The sequence below is a fragment of the Lynx canadensis genome, chromosome D2, assembly GCF_007474595.2.
Source record: "Lynx canadensis isolate LIC74 chromosome D2, mLynCan4.pri.v2, whole genome shotgun sequence".
NCBI lineage: Eukaryota > Metazoa > Chordata > Mammalia > Carnivora > Felidae > Lynx > Lynx canadensis.
In genome coordinates this window covers 74345988-74370835 of record NC_044313.2, presented here as the reverse complement: position 1 = coordinate 74370835, position 24848 = coordinate 74345988, and the positions used below count along the sequence as shown (strand labels likewise).

At 49.0% G+C, this 24848-nt stretch overlaps 1 protein-coding gene across 1 annotated transcript in view; it reads left to right on the top strand.

The window, feature by feature from the left end:
• The window catches only part of NID1 (nidogen 1), an 85145-nt gene extending 60768 nt beyond the window's left edge, over positions 1-24377 (top strand). Inside the window, 8 exon segments of the mRNA XM_030334820.1 lie at positions 7132-7350; positions 9510-9682; positions 13598-13724; positions 17464-17635; positions 18608-18765; positions 20203-20326; positions 21299-21411; positions 22360-24377. Coding sequence (XP_030190680.1) covers positions 7132-7350; positions 9510-9682; positions 13598-13724; positions 17464-17635; positions 18608-18765; positions 20203-20326; positions 21299-21411; positions 22360-22481 — 1208 coding nt within the window. The 3' untranslated portion in view covers positions 22482-24377.
• The last annotated feature ends 471 nt before the right edge of the window (positions 24378-24848 follow it).

Below are 24848 nucleotides of genomic sequence, written 5' to 3'. Positions count from 1 at the left end.
GAAGAGTTCATGATGATCTTAGTCAAGACTCTCCAGCCAGCTACTAAATCACTGACATCCCATTATTTCCTTAAGCTCGCTTCATATCACCAGTTCAAAAAGAAGCAGATGTCTTCATCTCTTGGTTTTGTTTTTTGTTTTAACCTCACTCCTTGCCCCCTCTTTAAGGGCTCTGTTAAGTAAACAGAAACAAATTCATCCCTGCAGGCTGGGATGTGAAGCTGGGACAAGGATAAAACCAGTGAGCACAGTCTGCTAGGATTGTTTATGTATTCAACCCTGTTCTCCTAAGAAATTCAACATCTAGTTAAATAGTCAAGAGAGAATGTGCACTAGAAATACATACCAATGTTCACCGAGTATTGCTTGTAACAGAAATCTAAATGACTGTTGGTAGGAGGAATGGACCAATGGAGTTTTGGAACAATTCATACAATGAAATAATATGCAGCATTAAAATGAATAAAATGTTAAAAATGTAAACAATGTAAGAATGTTAAAAAGTTTGGGGCGCCTGGGTGGCTCAGTCAGTTGAGCACCCAACTCTTGGTTTTGTCTCAGGTCATGATCCCACTATTCGTGAGCTCGAGCCCCCCGTGGGGCTCTGCGCTGACAGTGCGGAGCCTGCTTCAGATTCTGTCTCTCCCTCTTTCTCTGCCCCTCCCCTGCTCACACTGTCTCTGTCTCTCTCAAAAATAAATAAATAAACTTAAAAAATATATAACGCTGTATGAAAATAAACCTATGTGTGTATATATATGTAGGAAATCTACAAAATGCATACAGAGGAATGAAAAACGAAAACTGAGAGCACGGGGTTACCTGCATGTAGGAGAGAGGCAGTTGGGATTGTGGAGGTTACACAAGAGCAGACTTTGTATTTTTCAGCTGGAATATGAACACTGAGGTTTTCATTGTATATTTCTAAATTATGGCTGACTAAAATACTTTCTGAAATATTAGCAGGGAGAAAACTAATGTCATCCGGACGCCTATTGCCAAACACAATGAAGTGCAGCGAGTCGGACAGTCCACACTTAATTTGGTACCTATTGTATACAGAAGGGACTAGCTGAAAAAATTAAACTGGCTTCGAGGGTGAGTCAGTTGAGGCAACAGCTTCTGCATTGTCAACTGGTGACAGGCAAGACCAGAAATTCTGATTTGTTTCCCCCAAGCTTCTGCACTCTTGCTCACAACCTGTGTATGTTCCATGGATCGCTAGCGCCATTTGCTTTTAAATGAAATGGAATCGAAAACAAGAATCAAGAAGATATCAGAGTATATAGAGTATATATAGTAGGAAAAAGTACTGTTTCATGAAATGATGCTTGTATCTGCACGGATGAGTATGTGTGTGTGCGTATGCATGTGTGTATCGAGTTGCTGAGCGGAATGTATTCCTGTGGGTCATGGCCAGAAAGTTTGAAAGCCACCATGGTCCCGTTGACTCTTGAACAACACGGGGGTTAGGGGCACTGACTCTCCCACGCAGTTGAAAATCCACATATAACTTTTGACTGCCCAAAAACTTAACTACTAAGAGCCTACTGTTGACCGATAACATAAACAGTCAATTAACACATAGTCTGTATGTGGTATGTATTAAATACTGTATTCTAACAATGCAGTAAGAGAGAAGAAAGAAAATTTCATGAAGAAAGTCATAAGGAAGAGAAAATACATTTACAGTTCTGTTCGGTAAAAAAAAATTCACAGTTCAGACCCCTATTGTTGAAGAGTCCTTTGTAGTTATCTATTGTGATGTAACAAATGATCTTCAAGGTCGACAGCTTAAAACAATACGTCTTTATTATCTCAGTTTCTGTGGGTCAGGAATTCAGGAGCCGCTTAGCTGGGTGGTCTTGGTTCAGGGTCTCTCATGAGGTCGTTGTCTGGGGATTAGCTGGGGTTGTGGTCTTTGAGGGTCATCTGAGGCTGAAGGATCCCCGTGGTTGCTGACAGGCCTCTGTTCCTCATGCATTGTTGTACTGAGGACTTCACATCCTCACAGCCTGGGTCTCTTCATAGGGCGCCTCAGTGACTTCAACACCTAGCAGCTGGCTCCCTCCAGACCAAGTGATGAGAGAGAGAACACCCGAGCTGGAAGCCATGGTCTTCTGTAACCTCATCTTGGAAGGGACACACTGTCCCTTCTGGTGATACTGTTAGTCACAGGCCAGCCCCCTAAGAGTGTTGAAAGGGAATTGCCTAAATGTGAAACTACCAGGAGGTGGGAGATGGGGGCCATCTTGGAGGCGGGCTACCAGAGCCAATGACCTTACCTGAGGACTGTCTGGAGGAATGTAATTGGCTAGATTTTTGGAAAGTAGGAGACCGGATTCTTAGCGGATCAAGAGATATATAATACAAAGTCCTGGGCTAGAGTTGCAAAGCTTGGTCCTTAAGGGCAAATGCCAAGCCTATGGATGTTTGATCACATCTCTTCACCTATGGATGTTTGATCACATCTCTTCACCTATGGATGTTTGATCACATCTCTTCACGTGTGGCGCCCGTCACACTTACCAGCATCTCGCACCTAGAGACACATCACACAACTGTAGACACAAAGGCAATTCAAGAGTTCAGAAAGCAGGGCTGCAAGAGAAGATGAAAACATCAAGGAAATAATACAGTTTAAGAGAAAGAAAACTGACGAACAACTTAATGTACACTTTTTATTTTTTATATGTCTTGTTTGTGTTTCAGTGTGCACTTTACTTCAATCAAACCCTATGATAGAAAACTTGCATTTCCCAGTCAGAGCTAGAAGCAGCTCTAGAATTCTATAATTCATCTCCTTTGTTTTATAAACAAAGAACAGGAGGACTGAGCAATTTCTTGGTTTACAAAAAAGTTCCTTGAACTTTTTATATAAAAGAATTTTCTATAGCAATTTTTCTCAAAATTGAGTAAAACCCTTTTTATTTATTTATTTTTAACGTTTATTTATTTTTGGGACAGAGAGAGACAGAGCATGAACGGGGGAGGGGCAGAGAGAGAGGGAGACAGAATCTGAAACAGGCTCCAGGCTCTGAGCCGTCAGCACAGAGCCCGACGCAGGGCTCGAACTCACGGACCGCGAGATCGTGACCTGAGCCGAAGTCGGACGCTTAACCGACTGAGCCACCCAGGCGCCCCGAGTAAAACCCTTTTTAAAAGAAATTCTTTTTTTTAGGTTTATTTATTTAGTTAGAGAGAGAGAGAGAGAGCGAGCATGCAAGTGGGGGAGGGGCAGAGAGAGAGGGAGAGAGAATCCCAAGCAGGATCTGCACCATCTGCACAGAGTTCAATGCGGGGCTCGAACGTACAAACCGTGAGATCATGACCTGAGCCGAAATCAAGAGTCAGATGCTCAACCAACTGAGCTACCCAGGCGCCCCAAAAGAAAGATGTTCTTAAAGTCTCTGGTGTTGGGTTAGATTATTTTTATTATAAATAAGTCTCCGTGTGGGGAAGAGCCCCCAGGAGCAGCCAGCCCCTCTTGGGGGCAGACGGGGCAGAAAGAGGCTAAAAAAATGGCACCTCCCCAAATGAGTTCCTCAGCCCCATGGAGTATATCAGAGGCTGCAATAGTTATCTATGTGAATTAGCACAGAGAAAGAAATGTAATCAGGCGAGAGAATGAAATGTAAGTCAAGAAAGTTAAAAAGGTACTTTTTTTCTTATTTCTCCTTCTCTTTCATTTTTCTCTCATTTTCTTTGTCCCCAACCTTGAGAAAGTCACCCCAGACTTCCTGCTTTTCCCTGGATAAATAGCAGGTCTTGACTGCTTCCTCCCCCACGCAGATCAGACTAGATGAGTGAAAAGAATCTTGCCTGAGTGGTCATTTTATCAGCCAGAAACAGGGCCAGGAAATGTATCGTTATTACCCCGTCCTCACCCTGCCCACAGTGGAAAATTCTCCATGGGGGGCTGGGGCCCCAGGAGCAGCTCCCACTGCCTGGTGGCCAGGCTGAGAAGCCATCCCAAGAAACCCAGCGACATCACAGCTTTCCATAAACATACTTGAAATTCCATCTCCTGAGTCACAACTGGGGCTTTCCCCTCCTTTGTATGAGTTCAGGATACAGCACTTAAAAGTTCCACTGTAAGTTGCCGATCGCTTGAGATGTTGTACGTTGGTCAAACACCACCTCAGTGCAGAACCGTCAGCCACGTAGAATGGAGCTGCCTCTGCTTCCTCAGATGTTTGTTTTGGTTGATTGCACGCAGAGCACCAGGTGTGGTTTCAAGTTGGAAGGGCAACATCAACCACAGATGGTGATGGAAGGAAAAGGAGTCTGGGGGCCACAGATGATTTCATGAGCGTATTAAGCTCACTTGTGTATGTCACTGTTGACGCAACCCACCCATTGTGTACGTGCACTGGCCTTGTGGGTACAGAGGGGCAGGGGGCTAGGCTAGGAATCCAAAGACCCACGTTGTAGCTTGAGCTGAGCTGCTTACTGTGCTGTGATCGGGGAGCCCTTCACCAGTCTGAGCCTTGGGTCTCATTTGGTGGAAAAAAATACAGTTAGTTGCGTGTTGCATAGGATCCTAGGAGAGAGTTAAATGAAACACGTGTAAACGGAGACCCCTTGTACGGGAACTCTAAAACCCTGTGCGCACGGGAGGTATTGAGGAAGTGAATAAGTTCTATGTCCAAGAGTGAACAGGACCCAACATTTTATTCCCAACCGCATGGCTTAGTTGCATCGTTGTTTGGCTCTTCCTACATCATTTTTTTTTTTTTTAATATTAGTCCCTAGGGCTAAAAGGGAAAGCAGTACCCACTTTTCCCTTGCCAGGTTTAACACACACTTTCCAGGCACCTTCAATGCTTCTGATCAAGGGAACAACCACATGAGGCAGGCTAACATGAGACCTGGCAACATAGACAAAGGTACTTTAAACGTTTTTTGGCAGGATGCGTGCTGAATGTCACCGCGAAGGCCATGTATAGACACGGTCACAAATGAACATTTGAGGGGCACCTGGGTGGCTCAGTCAGTTAAGCTTCTGACTCTTGATTTTGGCCCAGGTCATGAGCTCTCGGTTCCTGAGATTGAGCCCCAGTGCAGAGCCTGCTTGGGATTCTCTCTTCCTCTCTCTCTGACCCTCCTTGCTCATGCTCTCGCTCTCTCTCAAAAATAAATAAACATTAAAAAAAAAAAACCCAGCACTTTGGAGGCACCCGGGTGGCTCAGTCAGTTGAGTGTTTGACTTCGGCTCAAGTCATGATCTCACGGTTTGTGGGTTCGAGCCTTGCGTCAGGCTCTGTGCGGACAGCTTGCTCAGAGCGTGGAGCCTGCTTCGGATTCTGTGTCTTCCTCTCTGTCTGCCCCTCACCCACTCCTGCTCTGTCTCTGTCTCTCAAAAATAAATAAATGTAAAAAAATTAAAAATAAGTAAATATACATTTAAAAAAAAACAGCACTTTGGGGGTGCCTGGACTCTTGATTTCAGCTCGGGTCATGATCCCAGGGCTGTGGGATTGAGCCCCACATCCAGCTCTGTGCTGAGTGTGGAGTCTGCTTAAGATTCTTTCTCTCTCTCGCTCTGCCTTTTGCTCTCATTCTCTCTCTCTCTCTTTAAAAACAAAAACAAACCAAAACAGCACCTTGGTACCCCTTTGCTCTTGAGACCCACGGAGGAGATGTCTTCTGTGGATCTGGCCTGTCCTGGGCTCTTCTGTCAGGACAGAGTGTAACGGTGTGTTTTCTTGTCCCCTCACCTCTGGACCATGAGCCCCTTGAGCTCTTCCCTTGTCAGGTGCTTCCTGAGTGGAGGTGAGGGATGATGCAGTAGAATCCGCTTGGGGAGACAAACGAGGAACAGAGTCAGTGTCATTGTCAGTGTGACACAGCTCCAGGGCAGGTGAGCCCAGGCCCTCCCGGGAGCTATGGAGGCACACAAGACCCAGCCCTGGAGGGCCTGGCGAGGCTTCCTGGGGGAAGTGACTGGGAGGAAGGGAAAGCAGGGTCAAGGAGGAAGTGTCCCACCACGCACAGCACATGGAAAGGCCTGGAAAACAGAGGCAGCCGACATAGTTGGGTTTGGCCGGAGGGTGGCTGTCAGCAGTCAGCGTTGCTGGTGGCTGGGCATCGCTCATGTGGTGGAGACTGTAGGGCTGAGGGCGGTGCTGGCCTGGCCCTTGTGGTGGCCGGACTCCAGCTGCTTCGGAATGAGCTAGAACTCTGTGTATTGGGAAGTTGTTGATTCCAGGCCATAGCTTCTTATCGGCGATTCCCAAAGATCTAGAAGTATTTCCCTACGTGGGGATCTGAGTTGCAAGGCTAAGAGGCCATGTTTCACACCAAACACGAGCTCATCGTTAAAATGAAACACAGTTGTTGGAAAATGTGCCCTGTGGTGTTTGGTCCCCCCAAATCTTTGACCTCGACTCAACGTGGATAATCAAGCAGCTTGACGTGATAAAAAGGACAAATTTCAGAGAAGCAAAGTTTCCCAAAGCAAATTTCAGCGACGTCCATCCGGTGATGAATGGACAAGCCAATGTGGCGTAACCACCCTGTGGGATAGTATTCAGCCATCGAAAAGGATGGCATACTGACGGATGCTACAGGGTGAATGAGCCCCGAAGACATTGTGCCGAGGGACAGCAGCCAGACACAACAGGCCACGTGTGATATGATCCCAGTTATAGGACGTGTCCAGGAGAGGCCATCCATGGAGACAGAAGGCAGGTTGCTGGCTGCCGGGGGCTGGGAGGAGGGGGAAACAGAGAGCGGTGCTCTGCTTCTAGGTATACGGTTTCCTATGGAGCTGAGGACAGTGGATCAGAATTCGGTAGAGGAGGCGGTTGCCTCTCACCGTGACTACACGAAATGCCACAGAATTGCTCACTTTGAAATAATTTTATGGCGTGTTCGTTCTGCCTCAGTTGTTACAAACTGAAACCAAAAAGTGCTTAGCAGACAAAAGGAAACGCAAACGTAATCTTGACTGTCAAATCCCTCAACCAGGATGATAGTTTACGTTTTAGAAAACGAACAAAACAAAACCCAGTGATGAGCGGGCAGCCTCCGGGGGCCCGAGTCCAGCGTGGGTGTCCCGCAGCCACGGCTGGTGAGCACCGACCGATGACACAGCTGACCGTCTCCCTCTGTTTGTCTCTGTCGTAGAAATGGAGAAAACGCGGTGCCAGCTGGAGCGAGAACACATCCTCGGGGCGGCGGGGGCAGCGGACCCACCACGGCCAGGTCTGTTCGTCCCCGAGTGTGACGAGCATGGGCACTACGTGCCCACCCAGTGCCACGGCAGCACCGGCTACTGCTGGTGCGTGGATCGCGACGGCCGTGAGCTGGAGGGCACCAGGACCAGGCCCGGGATGAGGCCCCCCTGTAAGTCCGAGGGCAGCGCCGTGCTGGGCTTGTGTCTGAGAAGGGCCTGGGGGACCGTGAGCGTCACCGGGGGTCCAGTGCCCGTGAGCGTCACCGGGGGCCTTGCCCAGGACGCAGGTGGCACTTTGTGTCTGCCCTCTGCACCCCTCTTCTCCGTCCCCCTCGCATGAACCCCACTCCCTCCATCTCTCTGTCCTTCCTCCCTCCCTCCTCGTACCCGTTCTCCTCCTTTCCTGTGCAGACCTGTTCTGTATAGATGCCAGCGGGACTGGCCGCAGTGATTCTCGGTTGGTAGCAGAGGGTGTGTGTGCTGTGGGTCCCCCGGGGCACAGTCCCTGCAGTGGTGGCCTGGCCTTCCAGTGTCTGTGGTGTTGGGACATTGAAGGCCTGGGAGAGGCCGACCGAAGCCCTGCCCTGGGAGGCGCTGGGCAGGGAGTAGGGGCCTGTGTGCGGCCCAGCGGGGCTGTGCGGCTCGGGACCCAAATGGCCTCAGTCTCAGCTTCCTCAGCCTCCACCCAGCAGAGGAGCAGAACAGTCTCTTGGATGGATCCCAGCTCTAAAATCCTGCCTCTGTCTCAAACGTAGGAAATGGTAGCTGTCACAAGTTACCAAAATCAGATGCAGTCAGTCCTTGAATCTCCATTGTCCATACAGCTAATAATCAGGGATTGACCCCCTACCAGATATTTTCCGGAAGCTGCTAAGAGGCTGCTAAGTGAGCGGGAAGGGGTCATTAATCCATCCGGCCAACGTTCACTGAGCTTCAGATGCTGGGGTCAGTGCTGGGGGTCCAGAAGGGGGAGTCACAGTGTGGCACCCAGAAGGTCAGAGGACAGGTGAACAGGTGCAGGGCAGGGAGAGGAGCTCTGTGAGAGAGGAGGGGGCCGGGAGACCCAGAGGAAGGTGTCCCTGGCTTCTGTGGGCATGGGGGGCTAGTTGGGGAAGGCTTTCCAGAGCAGATGGTGTGAACCAAGTTATTGGGGGGGAGGGGCTGGGGTTGAGAGGCCGATTCCAGGCGGCAAGAGCAGGCTGCGAGCTCACAGACATTGCAGGGGTGTCTGTCCTGTGGGAGGGGAGTCGAGGTGAGGATCTGAGATGCCCAGCACAGGGGCCTGGGGTCGATCACGAGGGCAGCTGGGAGTCCAGGGAAGGTCTTGAGCAGGCGTTGATGCCACCAGGTGTAGGTTTTAGACAGATTGCTGGTTGGACCGTGGAAGCCGAGAGAAGAGTAAGAGGCCCCTGGGGGAGGGGAGGGGCCGTCCAGGTGCTGAAAACTAATCCAGGTGAGAAGCTTCGAGGGAACGGACCTCAGGGGCTGGCAGTGAGTTTGGAGAGGAGGGATGAACTCCAGAGAGAGTAAAGACGTCAGCCAGATGGGTTTATGTCACTGACTGGGCACAAGGAGCAAGACGTGGAAATGGCCCCAGTGACGACCGGGTCCAGCCCTCTCTCTTCAGAGAGCAGGAGACAAAGCCCAGGAAGAGCCATGACTCATCCACACAGCAGGGGAATGGAGGGCTGGGTCTGGGACCCAGGCTTCCTGACCCCCACTCTGTGCCCCTCACCCTTCTCGGGACACTCTGTCGTCAGGGGAGCCGGGGCGTCGTGCTGGGCATCGGGGTCAGCATTTAGGAGGCGAGGCGGAACCTGGGGGCGAATTGGTCTCTGATCCTCGTTCTGTCCCTGAAAGCCCAGAAGGGGCGTGTTCCCGCACGGCAGTGGATGTGACCCTCGCCCACCACGGGGACAGGGTGCGTGGGGCTGCTTCCCTGCTAGTCCCCCCAGCATTGGGAAGCTTAGTGCCTGCCACTGGGAAGTGAGCTCCCTGCGGGCAGGGCTTTCCAGGGGCTGTTTTGGTTCACTGCCGCGGCCCGTGCCCAAAGCAGGACGTGAATGGTCGCATTATTTCTATTTCTGTTTCGGGGAAGTCCAGGCCATTTTTTTTCAAGTGACCTTTAATGGCAGACTCATGCCCCACCTCCTCTTCCTCACAAATGCCCTCTGACTGAGGTCTTTCTGCAACTTGTGCTTTTAGATACAAATGGGCATTGAGTAGCTGTGCGCCTGTGGTGCCGTGAAGCTGGCGTGACCCCGTGTGTGTGTTTGTGTGCACTCCTCCTGCACATAGGCCTTGCTCATTGACATCTCCTGCCACCTAGGTCTGAGTACAGTGGCCCCCCCGATTCACCACGGACCCTCTGTCCCCACTGCTGTGATCCCTCTGCCACCTGGGACCCACTTACTCTTTGCTCAGACCGGGAAGATAGAGCGCCTCCCCCTGGAAGGAAGCACCATGCAGAAGTCAGAAGCCAAGACGCTGCTTCATGCCCCGGTGAGTGCTGGCTTAGTGCACTTGGCGACAGCTTCTGCTTCAGCGACCCGGAAAAACAAGCAGGGTGTAGTTAGACCAGTACCGGGGCTTGACCCCTGGACGCAGGAGCCTCTTGATTCCACGTGACCGCAGGTGTCCGTCTCTAGACGGGGCCACTGTGTTCCCGAGCCGCCTGTGTAGCTGGGAGGGCAGGAGCAGAATCGGGAAGGCCATGGAGAGGCCACTGTGGTGTCTGACCCCTCAGGTGGGGCATCACATGAGCTGGCAGATCTGGTCTGTGTGCATCTCCCAGGTCTGACCTTGCCCTTCCTGCTCAGTACAGTGGCTCGTGTTTGGCAGACCATCACCTCGGGATCCTCAAATCTGCCCCGAGGCGGTAACAGCTTCGGCTTAGAGCTTTTCAAAGCATCAAAGATGCATTCTGCCAGTTGGGGAATTTTTGTCTGTTAGGGGTTGGACACTTCTGAAAAGCTGTTCTGTTTCATCTGTGATCCTGACCCCCTCTCGCCAAGAACCCAGACCTGAGACCTGGGGGCTTCCGGCGGGATTGGGTCAGGGTTGCCAGAGCAGTGGGGCGGAAGGGGGGGCGGCCCTCAGGTTCCGTAAGGAGTGAAGACGCTTTTCAAATCCCCTTCTTTTTTTTTTTTTTATTTTTTTTTTTTTATTTTTTTTTTTTCAAAGTTTATTTATTTTTGGGACAGAGAGAGACAGAGCATGAACGGGGGAGGGGCAGAGAGAGAGGGAGACACAGAATCGGAAACAGGCTCCAGGCTCTGAGCCATCAGCCCAGAGCCCGACGCGGGGCTCGAACTCACGGACCGCGAGATCGTGACCTGGCTGAAGTCGGACGCTTAACCGACTGCGCCACCCAGGCACCCCTCAAATCCCCTTCTAATTAGCCTCGATTGGATTCGTGTTCTTCTCCTGCACAAAACCCTCTGACGAGCTCTTCCTTCACACAGAATGAATCCAGTTCTTCTTTGTCCTCTGGCCACCTCCTCCATCCCATCTCCTGCCACTATCCCCCCCACTCTCCAGCTTCAGCTGTCTGACCCTCTGGCTGGTCCTCAACACACCACGCACATTCCCACCTCAGGACCTTTGCACCTGCCTGGAGTCCTCTCCCTCCCAGACCCTTCTGCAGTGCACTGCCTCGCCTCACTCAGATTTCTGTTGGCACATCACCTCTCTGAGAGGCCTGACCTGGCCACCCTGGCCACACTGCTCTCTGCCCCCTTATCCTGCTTTGTGTTCACCATAGCACTCAGTACTGCTCGATACATTATGTGTCAGTGTATATGTTCCTTATCCGATGTATCTATTCCCGCTAGGAATATAAGCATGCCAGACCAGAAACCATCCACCTGTTTCATGGAGGTATTTGTTTCACAGCGGTGTTAGAGCCAAAACAGTGCTTGGCACTCAGAACACAACTGCCGAACGAATAAGTGATCTTTGTATTGTTCTGTTCCCTCACTGACACACAAATCCCTCTGAGGGTGAGCATCATTCTCATTTTGTGTCCTCTCAAGCACACGCTCACGTAGCGGGAGTGGGCTGGGTTCCCTGTGAAAGTCATTGTCGCCCACGATGAAGGGAAGAGGTTAAATGTCAAGGGAGGCTGTGAAAAGCAGAAAATGGAGGTGGGGCCGGTGGAGGGGAGGGCACTGATACAATAGGAGAGATACTCACTGTTCTTTTATTTTGTGTCTTGTGTATTGTTCCCATTTTTAAATTTTTTTAAAAAATCTTTATTTACTTTTGAGAGAGAGAGATAGAGTGTGAGCAGAGGAGAGGCAGAGACAGAGGGAGAGAAGTAGGCTCTAGGCTCCGAGCTGTCAGCACAGAGCCCGACACGGGGCTCAAACTCACAAAGTGCGAGATCATGACATGAGCCGAAGTTGGACGCTTAACCGACTGAGCTGCCCAGGCGCCCCTGTTTTTACCATTTCTAACCACTTCTCAATGATGGTGTGACTGTCACCACCATCCATCTCCAGAACTGTTTTCATCATCCCAAACAGAAACTCGGTCCCCGTTAGATAATAACTCCCTCCTTCCTCAGCCCCTGGCAACCTCTAGTCTGCTTCCTGTCTCTATGGATTTGACTCCTCTGGGTGCCTCATATATTTGGAACCATCTGGTATTTATCCTTTTGGAAGGGGCTTACTTGACTTAGCATCATGGCCTCAAGGTTCATCCATGCTGTAGCCCGTGCCAGGCTTTTCCTTCCTTCTTAGGCTGGATAATATTTCATTGTATAGATTTACCACATTTTGTTTACCTGTTCATCCTTTGATGGACATTTGGGAATATTGCTTCTGCGGGGATGTATGCACCAACGTCTGTTCAAGTCCTTGCTTTCACTTTTTTTAAGGATGAACCAGACCTGGAATTTCCTAATCATATGGTAATTCTGTGTATGTTTTCTTTATATTTTGAGAAACTTGCCATGCTGTTTTCCTTAGCTGCACCATTTTACATTCCCGCGAGCGTGGTACAAAGATCCCAATTTCTCTAAATCCTTGTTGATACTTATGATTTTTAATTATTAATGCTAGTCATCCTAATATGTATGAAGTGCTACCTCGTCGTGGTTTTGATTTGTGTTTCTCCAACAAGCGATACCTGAATCTTCTCACGCACTTATGGACCATCCGTGTATCTTCTTTGGAAAAATGTCTACTCATATCCTTTGCCTATTTTGTAATTGAGTCATTTGTTGTTACTGAGTTGTAGGAGTTCTTCATATATTTGCTTTCCCTCACTTTGCATTTCCATAGACATTTTAGAGTAAGCTTGCAAGATTCTACCAAAGGGAAAAATAAAGCCTACTGGGATTTTGATACAGATGGCATTGAATCTTTAACTCTATTTAGGGGAAATTGATATCTTAGCAATATTAAATGTTACAATCTATTCAACTAATTTATCTCTTCATTTATTTGGGTCTTTAATTTCACTTTGTGATGTGTTAATAGCGTTTAGTGTAGAATCGTGCACGTGTAAAAATATTTGTTCTTAAATACTTTGTTTTGAATGTTATTTTAAACATTACTCTCTTAAATTTTTTATTTTGTGCTAGTATGTAGAAATACCATTTTATATTGCCCTTGTACCTGCAACCTGGCTGGATTTAATTGGTAGTTATAATAGTTCTATAGATTCCCTGGGATTTTCTACAGAAACAATCAAGTTGTCTTAGAGTGGTTTTACCTCTTCCTTTCCAATATTTGTCTTTTTAAAAAATGATCTTTAGGTAGGCAAAGGTTGCTTAGATGATGTAGAAAAAGTATAAGAGAAGCAATCATGAATTGAACTTAATAAATACTTAAAACTTGTGCTTTGTTAAAAACACCATTAAGAAAAAACAAAAAGTTGGGGCGCCTGGGTGGCGCAGTCGGTTAAAGCGTCCGACTTCAGCCAGGTCACGATCTCGCGGTCCGTGAGTTCGAGCCCCGCGTCGGGCTCTGGGCTGATGGCTCAGAGCCTGGAGCCTGTTTCTGATTCTGTGTCTCCCTCTCTCTCTGCCCCTCCCCCATTCATGCTCTGTCTCTCTCTGTCCCAAAAATAAATAAAAAACGTTGAAAAAAATTAAAAAAAAAAAAAGAAAAAACAAAAAGAAAAAACCCAAAACAACAACAACAAAAAGAAACTGAAAAAAACTACATAATGAGTGGAAATACACACACACACACACACACACACACACACACACGACAGAAGTTTTTAGCTGAACTATATAAAGAACTTCTACAGCTCAGTAATAAACATTTTTAAATGGACTAAAGACTTGAAGACCTTTCATAAAATAAAGGTGTCTGGATGCCAGGAAGCACACAGAAGATTCCCACCATCACTGGTCACTCAAATGCTAGTGAGTGGGCCACTCTTATGGCTGGTCTGCACTTCCAGGATAAAGTCATCATTGGCCTGGCCTTCGACTGTGTGGACAAGATGGTTTACTGGACCGACATCAGTGAGCCTTCCATTGGGAGAGCCAGTCTGCATGGCGGAGAGCCAACCACCATCATTCGGCAAGGTGGGCAAGCAAATACCATTCTTCCTTCTTGGTTTGGCTTCTGGAAGCCCAAAGGGTTCCTGGGAGAGAGCAGAGGAGTGGGCGTATGATTGCATACAGGATATGGTGATTTGAGGCTGACTGGGTCCTTGGCCTCAACGCCACCCTTTCCAGCCTTCTCTGGAAAGTCCTCCAAGGACTTATTGTTAAATCGTGAACACCTTAGCTGGGACTTGTGGCTGGCCTAAGATGAATAAAGTTAAAACAGGTAAGTGCCCACGCCTTTCTCTAAAAGCTTACGTACCCAGTTTTAATGAACAGTAAGGGCCAAACTCCACCATCCACTTTGGATATGCATTTCTCCTCTGCCTGTTGAGCCTAGACTTGATTCTCAGAATGCCTGCCCCGTGGTATGCTCCACTGGGATTTCCCCAAAGGCAGCAGGCAGATGATCATAAAGTTGGGAGGGTTACAAGCATATTGGCAAATATCGTCCCTGATAGCTGTCTATTCCCAAGACAGTTTTCAAGTCAAAAGTTGTCACTTCCACCTGTGACATCGTGGTGGTGGGGGGGACATGTCTTTTCTACCTTAGCTCCACTGGCACCTGTTCTGATGGCCTGTGTCAGAGGAGTGCAGCAAATCGGGCTGGGCTTCCATAGACATTCCTCAAATTTCAGTTGCAATACTGGTAATGAGGTCCACGACGCTTTGGCACAGCCTACCCCTCAGCATTTAACCTCAACTCCTTAACTTACAGAGGTTGATTAAGGTCAAGAACTCTATGCGTTATTGTAATGCCTACATTCAACAAGTCATGACTATTTTATGTGGATATGTTTCATCAAGATTAAAGACCATTACAGCAAAAATCCAAGGGTCTGTACAAATTCACCTTTACTGAAAAGGTCAAATATTACATGTTGCTAAGTCAGTAACTCAGCAGCTGACTTGCAGGTATTTTCAATCGAAAGACATCGTGGGGGCGCTTGGGTGACTCAGTCGGTTGAACATCCAACTCTTGATTTGGGCTCAGGTCATGTTCCCAGGGTGGGGTCATGGGATTAAGCCCGGCATCAGGCTCTGTGCTGATCGTGAAGCCTGCTTGGAATTCTCTTTCTCTCCCTCTGCCCCTCTCCCCTGCTTGCGTTCTCTATCCCTAAAATAAAAAAGAAAGAAAGAAAGAAAGAAAGAAAGAAAGAAAGAAAGAAAGAAAGAAAGAAAAAAAGAAAGACATTGTTATGCCAATGATAGTTGTATAAAATCATCTTGTTTCCTCAGCAAAACACTGAAATCAAAGATACGGTTTCAAAATGTATGAGCCTCGTTCGGTATTTCTTTTTACTTGGGGCTGCATGTCACTTTTCCCACTTCCAATTTAATGTTTCTCTAATAATTGATGTTCCGGAAGGGTGCCTATGGGACAGTTTTTTTCCTTTCTTGGCTCCTTCACAAAAGATGATCAACAGGAACCAGGCTGAGGTTGAGTTAAATATGTCTAGCTTTGGACATAGACCCTGACTCCTTTTCTGGAAGCTGACATGCTATTTAAATAATGTCTGGTAGTTTTCATGGTTTCGTTTAATGAGCAGAATTTTGAAAATGCCTTTTTGCATCGTGTGTGTGTGTGTGTGTGTGTTAAAAATGTTGTTGCTATTGTCTGTGATTTGACTTCAAAACCCAGTGGAAAAGGGGAATAGGTCATCATTGCTATTTCCTGTTGCTTCTGGAACTGATAATTATCCAAGAAAGCTTTAAGCACAGTAAGAAACATTCCAGGCCAAAAGTCCACTGTGAAAACACAGAATTAAACTAGAATGCGATCTTTGTAGAAGAAAGATCACTGGGAATAAATTTTCTTTTATTTACAAATAAAAATAGTTATTGAAAAATAATTTGTAAAATATTTAAATAAAGGAGAAAGAAACTTCCACTTAAATCTTCATTGTGGTACAGGTTGGTGCATCCCTAGTGAGTGGAAGAGGGGGTATGTATCTCCTCTCTAGTTCATGCAGCCTGAATCCTAAGCTTCTCTTTCTTTCCTTGAGTTAAACTCCTAACCAAACATCTTTAATCAGGATCATCATCTGTTTCCTTTTGACATCAGCAGTGTGGAATATATTGCCTTGCTGTCTTCCCTAATTGCCCTGACTGCACAGTAAAGGGGGAGGCTTTCCAGACCTTTCCTTTGGCATGATAGTTCATAAAGTAGTGTTTTCCTAGTTGGAGGAGGTTTGATTGCTCTTGGGTTTGAGGTCAGGATCAGAGCTGTTGATAAGGAACCAGAGAGACATGGAGTTTCTGGGTTCCTCTGGGTATCTTGCAAAGTACTGTCACTGAACAGCCTTTTCTCCCCCACTCTTCTGTGTGTCTGAGTGACTGGTGTCCTGGCAGAGAATGTGCTCATTCCAGATACACCCCAGAATGATTTATTCTACCTTTGTCTGAAAGTCGGAAGGGGTCTTTGGAGGTCAGGCTCGCTGTCCCTTCACCTCTAGGGACGTGGGAAACAGTGTCATACTTTACAAATCTCTACTTTTGGTTTGAATAACAAAAATCTTGTTTGAGTGCTTTTTCTAATTCTTAATAAACTGCCTCTGGCTGGGGTCCTTTCCGGGGGACGGGGCTGTGGTGTTTCCAGCATCTAGGGTCATGGTCATATTAGGAGTCTAGTGGAGGCTGATATGAGAGAGCGGACGTTCTGAACCATTTCCACGCTGATGAAAGAACACATGTGGGCATGATTTCCTCATATCCAGGATCCCTCGGGTAGGATGGCTTCATCCTTGGCCTCTTCTGCCTCCTGCTTACACTTCCAGCCATACTAAGTGACCTTCAGTTCTCTGATCAGTAGAGAGGAGGGAATCCTAAGTGACACTACTAAAACCCTGGTGGGGTTCTGATGTTTCATTTGCTTTTATTTATAGTCCGGGAACCATTAGTTCGGTGGCTCTGAAGGTTCCTGTTGTGGCTGGCTTACTCTGTGGCAGCCCCTGGCTTGGAAATCAGTTACTTAAAACCTAGTGAGGACTTTCCAGGAGTGCTATATGCGATCACTGACACCCCTTCTTTGTACTCCTGATACCTGTGCAAAAGTAGTAACAGCTGTGATTTCTTGCAGTTACTCCTCTGAGATGACCCTATTCCCCCAATAACTAATGAACAAGGTGTATGGATTTGTTGCATTTTTCTATGCTCCCCCCCCCCCCCATGCTTGCGGGTTAAGCTCGAAGCTCTTTAACACGGGCATCCTAACTTCATCTCTGGGCACTCTCCCGTCCTCATGGACTCCAGCCATACAAAATCATGCTGTATCCAATCTTCTCCCACTCCCTGGAAGCCCGCATCCAGGATCTTTGCCTGACAAACTCCTGTGGGTCCTGGGGGAGCCAGCTTTACGAGGTGTTGTCTCCCTCAGAAATCCCTCCCAGGTCTCCCCAGGCTAAGTCTAGTGTCTCCCTCCACGTTCCCATAAAACCAAAACTCAGTCTGAATTGAGATTGGTTGCAAGTTCCTGGAAACCAGGGCCACCACTTAGGCTTCATTATGGGCTTGGTACATAATGAGATGTCCGCCGAGTGAACGAGTGACATTGTCACTTTGACTGTGGCTCATCTGATCAGCAACATGCATTTCATGTTCCCATTTGTTTTTCCAAAGTGCAAGGATTGAACACCGAGGGGAATAACACTGAGTAAATCCACAAAACCTAATCTTAACTTGCTTTAAAAACCCAGAAGTATTCCGTGTTTGATTCTAGATCTTGGAAGCCCAGAAGGCATTGCCCTCGACCATCTTGGCCGCAACATTTTCTGGACTGATTCTCACTTGGATCGAATAGAAGTTGCAAAGCTGGATGGGACCCAGCGCCGGGTGCTGTTTGAGACTGACTTGGTGAATCCCAGAGGCATCGTAACGGATTCCGTGAGAGGGTATCTTTGTGTAAATCTGTGTAAATCTATTCGACTTGCAACTGCTCTTTCAGATACTCTCAAATGTCAGGCTCCAATGCCAGCATCAGTCTCCTGAAGTGAATGAGTTCCAGGATGAACAGGTCTACAGCTGGTACCTTACAGATATGCACTGTGAAATGCCACAGTTCCCTGTGACCATGGACTTGATCAACCATGTTCTACTTGTAAATCTTTTAGGAAGGGACTTTGTAAGTTCACGGCTCAGAAATTGGGTATTTCCATTCGAGTCGAATGTGGATAAACACTTGCCTTGTACCAGCCCCAGAATGGTGTCCAAGTGGCATAAATGTACCCCTGGGGCTGAGACCCACACAGCATGGACACCTTGGAGACCCCTTCCTGGGGGTTTTGTCATCACATCAATGCTTTTTTTTCTTTTCCCTACAGTTAGTTTTAAATCTTACCTGCGAGACCTTTTGCACCTCACGCTGTGATTCCTTCCCCGTGAGACCACACCCCCAGTTCTGTGGCCGCTTGGCCACCTCCCCTATGGCAGACACCTCAGCCACCAACTCTGTCAACATCTGCTTATGTGCCCGAGCCCCTGGGTCCACTATGCACCCCTGTGTAGTGACAGCATGTAGGAATCCCCAGATGTTTATCTCAGGTGTGTGTTGTTTTGTGTTGTTCTTCTAAATAGCTTTATGGAGATACGCTGTATCAGTTACGTTTAAGGAAAGTGAGGTCATTAGGACCAGAATAACCAAACTCAAACCAAGAACCAAACCCAAGTATCTCCTACAAAGGAAAAGGTGTCTTATCACCTCCAGACCCCTTTTAGCCATCCTGGGTTTTAATGTGTTCATCGTGGGTTCTCTTAAAGTTTTTTTTTTTTTAAATAAAATTTTTCTTATCCATCTTTGTTCTTTCTTTGTTATTCCTCTTATAACATCTTTGTTGTTCCTCTTTCCCTTCCTTTTCCTCCTGCAGGAATCTTTATTGGACAGACTGGAACAGAGAAAGCCCCAAAATCGAAACTTCCTATATGGATGGCACAAACCGGAAGATTCTGGTGCAGGATGATCTGGGCCTGCCCAACGGGCTTACATTCGATGCCTACTCGGCTCAGCTCTGCTGGGTGGACGCAGGTGACGAAGAGCCCCGCGCCTGGCTGCTGGGGTTGCAACACTGCTTTTTCCTTTTAACCTAAACAGTTATTCTCACCCACTGTAGGCTGGGATCTGTTATGGGGAAGAGAGTGTAAGATACCTGTTTTATTTTCCTACACAAAAATCAGCTGCCTGTCTTTGCTCTGAAATGCATGGTTTCTATAGGCTTGACGGTGTCCAGGGCAAGTGTTCCATCTTTAAATCAGGGGTCAGCCAATCCTAGCCCGTGAGCCACATCCAGCCAGCCGCCTGTTTTGGTACGAGTCAGGTGCTATAAATGGTTTTTATTTATTCATTGTTTTGAGAGAGAGCAGGAGAGCAACAGAGAAAGAGAGAGAGAGACAGAATCTCAAGCAGGCTCCGTGCTGTCAGCACAGACACTGACGTGGGGCTTGAACATGAACCGTGAGATCATGACCTGAGCCGAGATCATGACCTGAGCCGAGATCAAGAGTCAGACGCTTAACTGACTGAGCCACCCAGGCACCCCTGGGTTTTACATTTTTAAATGTTACATTTTAAAAGGTTCCATAAATAAATGCCTCCATAGTGTCCTCGATTGTGCCTCTTGGCCCACAAAAGCTAAATTAATTACTGTCTGGCCCTTTGAGAACAAGTTTGCTGACCCTTAGAGTTGTTCTCATCCTATTATTATCTCTGCATTAGGCAATTTGTGACTTCCATCCTGTCACTTGCATCTGTTCCCCAAGGGCTCGGGCAAGACTTGTGGAGCCAGGGAAGAGAGGCATGGGGTCCTGATGTGAGCCCCTGGCCTGGGGTGTCCCTCAGGGGAGGGATGTGGGCTCAGTCGGGGAGCAAGGTCAGTCATCCCTCGAGTGCCTGTGGAGTACCTGCCCTGTTCCCAATACTGTCAGGTGCTCAGGGCCAGGGTGGGGGGCGGTGCAGGGACTGTACCACAGGAGGGAAGCACGCATAATTAAAATTAAATCAAAATGCAAGCCGTGAGCTGGCCCCAGTGTGGGCACTGATAGGAGGCTGTGCGGGGCTGCAGCCGAGGTGCAGGTTAGCAGTTGTTAAGAGCTCTGACTGCAGGGAGGGAGGGCCTGGGAGGCTTCGGCGGGGGGGGGGGGGGGGGTAGGGACTTGAGCGAGAGCTGGAAGACGTCCTCGTTCCCACCGGGTCCCCAGCTGCTCTGGGAATGGGCAGGACAAGGAATGGTCCTCTGCCCAGCCCACATGGGAACCAGGTATGGGTTCCCCAGCGGAGGTGGGTGTTGACCAGTGAGAGGGGCAAGGCAGGATGAGGAGACCGCGTTCTGCTGTTGAAGAGCAAGTCATGTGTGTTCTCCGGGATCTGTCATCGTAAGGCTGACTTTCTGTCACCCTTGCCTCCGTTCCTCGTTTTGACACCAAGGGGCCATTTCTTCTATGAACGGCTTGTCTTTGTTCCACACAGGCACCAGTCGGGTGGAGTGTCTGAAGCCCGGGCAGCCGAGCAGACGGAAGGTTCTCGAAGGGCTCCAGTATCCTTTCGCTGTTACGAGCTACGGGAAGCATCTGTATTACACAGACTGGAAGATGTACGTGAGCTGTTGCAGCGTGGGGGGCAGGGGGGAGGGTGGGGGCGGGGTATGTGGTGGCGGGGGGAGCAGGAGCCTGCCACCCTGTCTCGGGGAGGCCAGGCCCTTCCCATGTGGCCTCTCGGCCTGACCTTCCAGGATACCCGCCCTGTGCCTCGCCCTTCTGCCCGTCAGGAGGGGAGGGCGTAGGAGGGTGAGGGCCGGGCTCCTTGGGGGCCAGGAGGGGCCGTTTACCATCCCAGGGCTCCCGGATGGGCAGCTTCAAGTCTGTGAACTTGGACTTCATGAGCCTGTCTGTTCTTCCCCCAGGAGCTGGCCCAGGCTCACTTGGCCGGCGGGCTCCCCGCCTACCCCGTGCCCCCACTTCATTCTATTTAAACTGCGACATTCCCACAGCCCCTTCTTAAAATTTTTTTTTTTTTCAACGTTTATTTATTTTTGGGACAGAGAGAGACAGAGCATGAACGGGGGAGGGGCAGAGAGAGAGGGAGACACAGAATCGGAAACAGGCTCCAGGCTCTGAGCCATGAGCCCAGAGCCTGACGCGGGGCTCGAACTCACGGACCGCGAGATCGTGACCTGGCTGAAGTCGGACGCTTAACCGACTGCGCCACCCAGGCGCCCCTCCCACAGCCCCTTCTTGACCACCCCTTCCTGCAAAAAGGAGGAAGCAGCTGTGGCCACGGGCATCTGGAGAGAAAGCCGATTTCCCAGCCTGGAATTTAGAGCTGAGGGGCAGAGCTAGCTCAACTTTGCCCTTTTTTTTTTTTTTTTTTTTTTTTTTTTAAAGAGGCCAGAGAAATGCAGGCTTGTTCCCACCACAGGAGGAGGGGCGGATGGCTAGGAAGTGAGCCCAGCGTGTCCCTTCACGGCCTCCAGTTTATCCCCAAAACCCCAGAAGACGCTGCCCAGTAGACAGAAGGTTGGAGCCACCAGATGTGTCTTTATTTGCTGCCCTTTGGTGTTTTGTAGGAGTTCTGTGGTTGCTGTAGATCTTGCCATTTCCAAAGAGACGGATACCTTCCACCCCCACAAGCAGACCCGGCTGTACGGTGTCACCACGGCCCTGTCTCAGTGTCCCCAAGGTAACGCCCCCGTGCTCTTGCCGTTCAGCGGCCAGGGATGCTCTTGGCTCCACGCCTCCGCCCTGCCTGCTGCCCGTGGGGCCTCCACCTACCCTGGTCACATGGCAGGCGAGACGCACTCCCTTCCATCGAGGGCCTGCATTGTTTAATAAGTGAGCCAAGTCAATACCTAGGAAACATTAGGCAATGAACTGGAAATGGTGGACAAGGGGGAGGAAGAGTATTGAATCTTGGGCCGGGTCTGGAAGTGTGTGGTCTCCGGGTTCCAAGTAGGAACATCCATGGTACGGTCTCTGTGGCTTTAAGGGTCCCTCCACTTGGCCTAACAGCCACAATAGTAATTACCCCTAATAATAATCACAGACACGGACAAGGTGCTTACCGTGAGCTGGGTCCTTTACGTATGTGAACGCGGTGTGCTAAGTGCCTTGTGTTTGCTAGTTCGCTTAATCCTCATGGCGACCGCACGAGGTAGGTACTATTTGTGTGCCCATTTTATGCATAAGGACACGGAAGCCACTAGCCCGAAGTCACAGGGCTCACAGTGGTGCAGCAGGAGGGTCAGCCAGGCATCCTGGCTCCAGGACCTGCTGTGTTGCCTCTTGGGAGACCTCTCCCCTCCCTCACCCCCCTTGGCTCCCTACCTCCCCGAGGCCAGTGCAAAGCCGAGTGGACAAGCTAGACAGAGAGCCCTCTGTGCTTGAAAACTCCAGCTGCGTGTTACAACCAGAGCCGGAAGACCCTCCCTGAGACCATCGATAAGGTTCATGGTAAATCCGCACAGTCCCCAACTCAGAAATCAGTGTTTTTGCCCTCTGGCAAATCCATCACCGTGAGGATTCCCTTTCTGGAAGCACCCACACGCTTGGTCTCCTGGAAACCGAGAAGGGGACTGATGGGCGGGCTCTTCTCTTACATGGCTGTTGGACTGACCTCTGCCTTTCCCAGGTCACAACTACTGCTCGGTGAACAATGGTGGCTGCACCCACCTCTGCTTGGCCACCCCCGGAAGTAGGACCTGCCGTTGCCCTGACAACACCCTGGGAGTTGACTGCATCGAGCGGAAATGAAGACAAGAAGGCCTCATTCCCTCGGCAGGTACTCAGCGTCACCCTACTTGAAAGGGTCCAGACTGAAAACTGTCCGACCTGGTGGCGATCAGGCCCAGGTCCTACCCAGCCTGAGCCCCGACAGTATTCCCCTCACTGTTCCCCCAAAACATATGCCCCCGGCTTCTGGAATGGGAAAGCCCCTTCCCCCTCCACAAAGACAGAAAACCCCGACTCCGGATTATGTGCCCATCCCAGTGCTCTGGAAACTGTCCCCAGTTTATCCCCCTGGTGATGAGCAGGGCCCGCCCAGGCCTGAGCTGCCCCCTCCCCCTGTGGCCTTATAAGCTCAGCCTCACTCTGACACACCCACCATCCTGTTAACTACCCGACGCACCAGCCAGGGCCACCTGGGCAAGGCCGTGAATGAAGGAGGGAGTTAACCCTCCCCCTCTTTTTTTCTCTTGGTGCTCTGATTTCCCTCTTCATGCTCCTGGCTTTTTACTCCCAAGTTCTATACCACCTGCATCCTGCCCAAGGCCCCCATCATAGTGAGCAAGCCCTGCCGTTTTGTTCAAAACCCACCTGGTCTTAGGGCCATGTGGATACGTATGGTCGATCATCAGCATTCCCTCCCAGATAAGTTACTGGCATTTCGGCAGCAGCCCTTGGTAGGCCAAGCCCTTCAATCGAAGGAGTGTCCAGTGGTAGGAATTTCAACACGTAGAGTTGGGTTTTGAGGACGAGGATTCTTGGATGTGCCTTAAATTACACCATTGGATACCAAACGATCCCCCTTTGCCCAAAGCACCTGGATCCGAGCATCTGGTCTCTTGAGCAGCATGGCCCCACTGGGGGCTGGTGCCAGTGGTGACGGGTCTATAGGCCTTCGTCTCCCACCTCCGCTGGTGAGAGCCAACCTACAGTCCGTCAGCATGACCCCGTGTCTCCTTTGTTTCCCCTTCTGTTCATGGCTCTTGCTGGCTGTGTTCCCACCTACAAGGGCCAGAGTGAGTATTTATATTCCTGACCCAGACCCATTATTGCTCATTGGTGTAATTAAAGGGACCGTCGCCACATTTCATGTTTATGTTTCTACAGTTTGTTTAGAAACATCTCCTGGCCGTACGAGCAGCTAGTGTTATCTTTTTATCAGCTGCCGTCCCGAGGTGCAAAACAGTAGGAATTTTGGATTGAAAGTGGGGCATCAGGAGATGGAGTCTGTAAAGATTGGGGTAAGGGCGCAGAGAAGGCTCAGGAGAAAGTGTCACAAAGAGGTTGGTCAGGAGCAGGAGTGGAAAACCCAAGAGGAAAGGGGAGAAGAAGGTATTTAGCAACGGCAAGAAGAAAAACTCTCCAAAGAGAAAATGGCACATTTTGCCAAAGGACACCTTCGCTTGAGGACGTGGAAGAATTCGTCTGTTTTTCTCCTTGGGGAAGAGGTCCTTCCCTTATCTGCAAACCTCAGTACACTCATCACCCCTCCAGCCCGTATCCCCTCCTCACTTTGTCCTCATGTGCTGCGGCATCACAATGGAGCCTGGACCGGGAACGAGCCTTGCCCTGAATGATTGGAGTTCCTTCTGAGAGCCAAACACATTCCCGAGAATCACGCAGTTTGGGGAACGTGCGGGTCTTTTATCCAGCCCAGCCCCATGAATTAGTTTCACCTTTTTATATTTATCATTCCGTATCAAGCCCTGTATATCAAATGTTCGTCATGATTTTGTATAATTTTTATAACTATTTTATTCATTCTACTAGATTCATTCTAAAAGTTTTCAGACGGTCAATTCTTAAACTGTGGAAACCACTGAAGGTGCTTATTAACTGTTCCCCCCAGATTTTTACAAGTATTGGATGATTCCTTGAGTTTACAGTTGTATAAATATCAGTGCAAAAATAAAATTTTTTTCATAAAAAAGAGTCTTTATGCTTTTTGAATAAAGAGATTTAATGTTGGGGGCTGATTCACAATGAGAAGATCGCCATTTAATAATCTGCAAAATCTTGGGGTGTCTGGGTGGCTCAGTGGGTTAAGCGTCCCACTCTTGATTTTGACTCAGGTCATGATCTCAGTTTGTGAGTTCAAGCCCTGCATTGGGCTCTGCACTGACAGTGTGGAACCTGCTTGGGATTCTCTCTCTCTCTCTCTCTCTCTCTCTCAAATAAATAAAACTCTTTTAAAAAATCTGCAAAATCTGTGGCACCCCCAGTGTTACAAGGGGTGGTTTGTTTCCCACAAAAGACTTAGGGGCTTATTGAATTAAAAAATCATTCTACCAGGGACCCCAAACCACCCTTTTGGACATTGTTTTCATGTTCTAGAAAACTGTTCTTCAACCGCAGGCAGAGGAGTTTCCTATCTCAGTTCTGAAGATGAGCCGT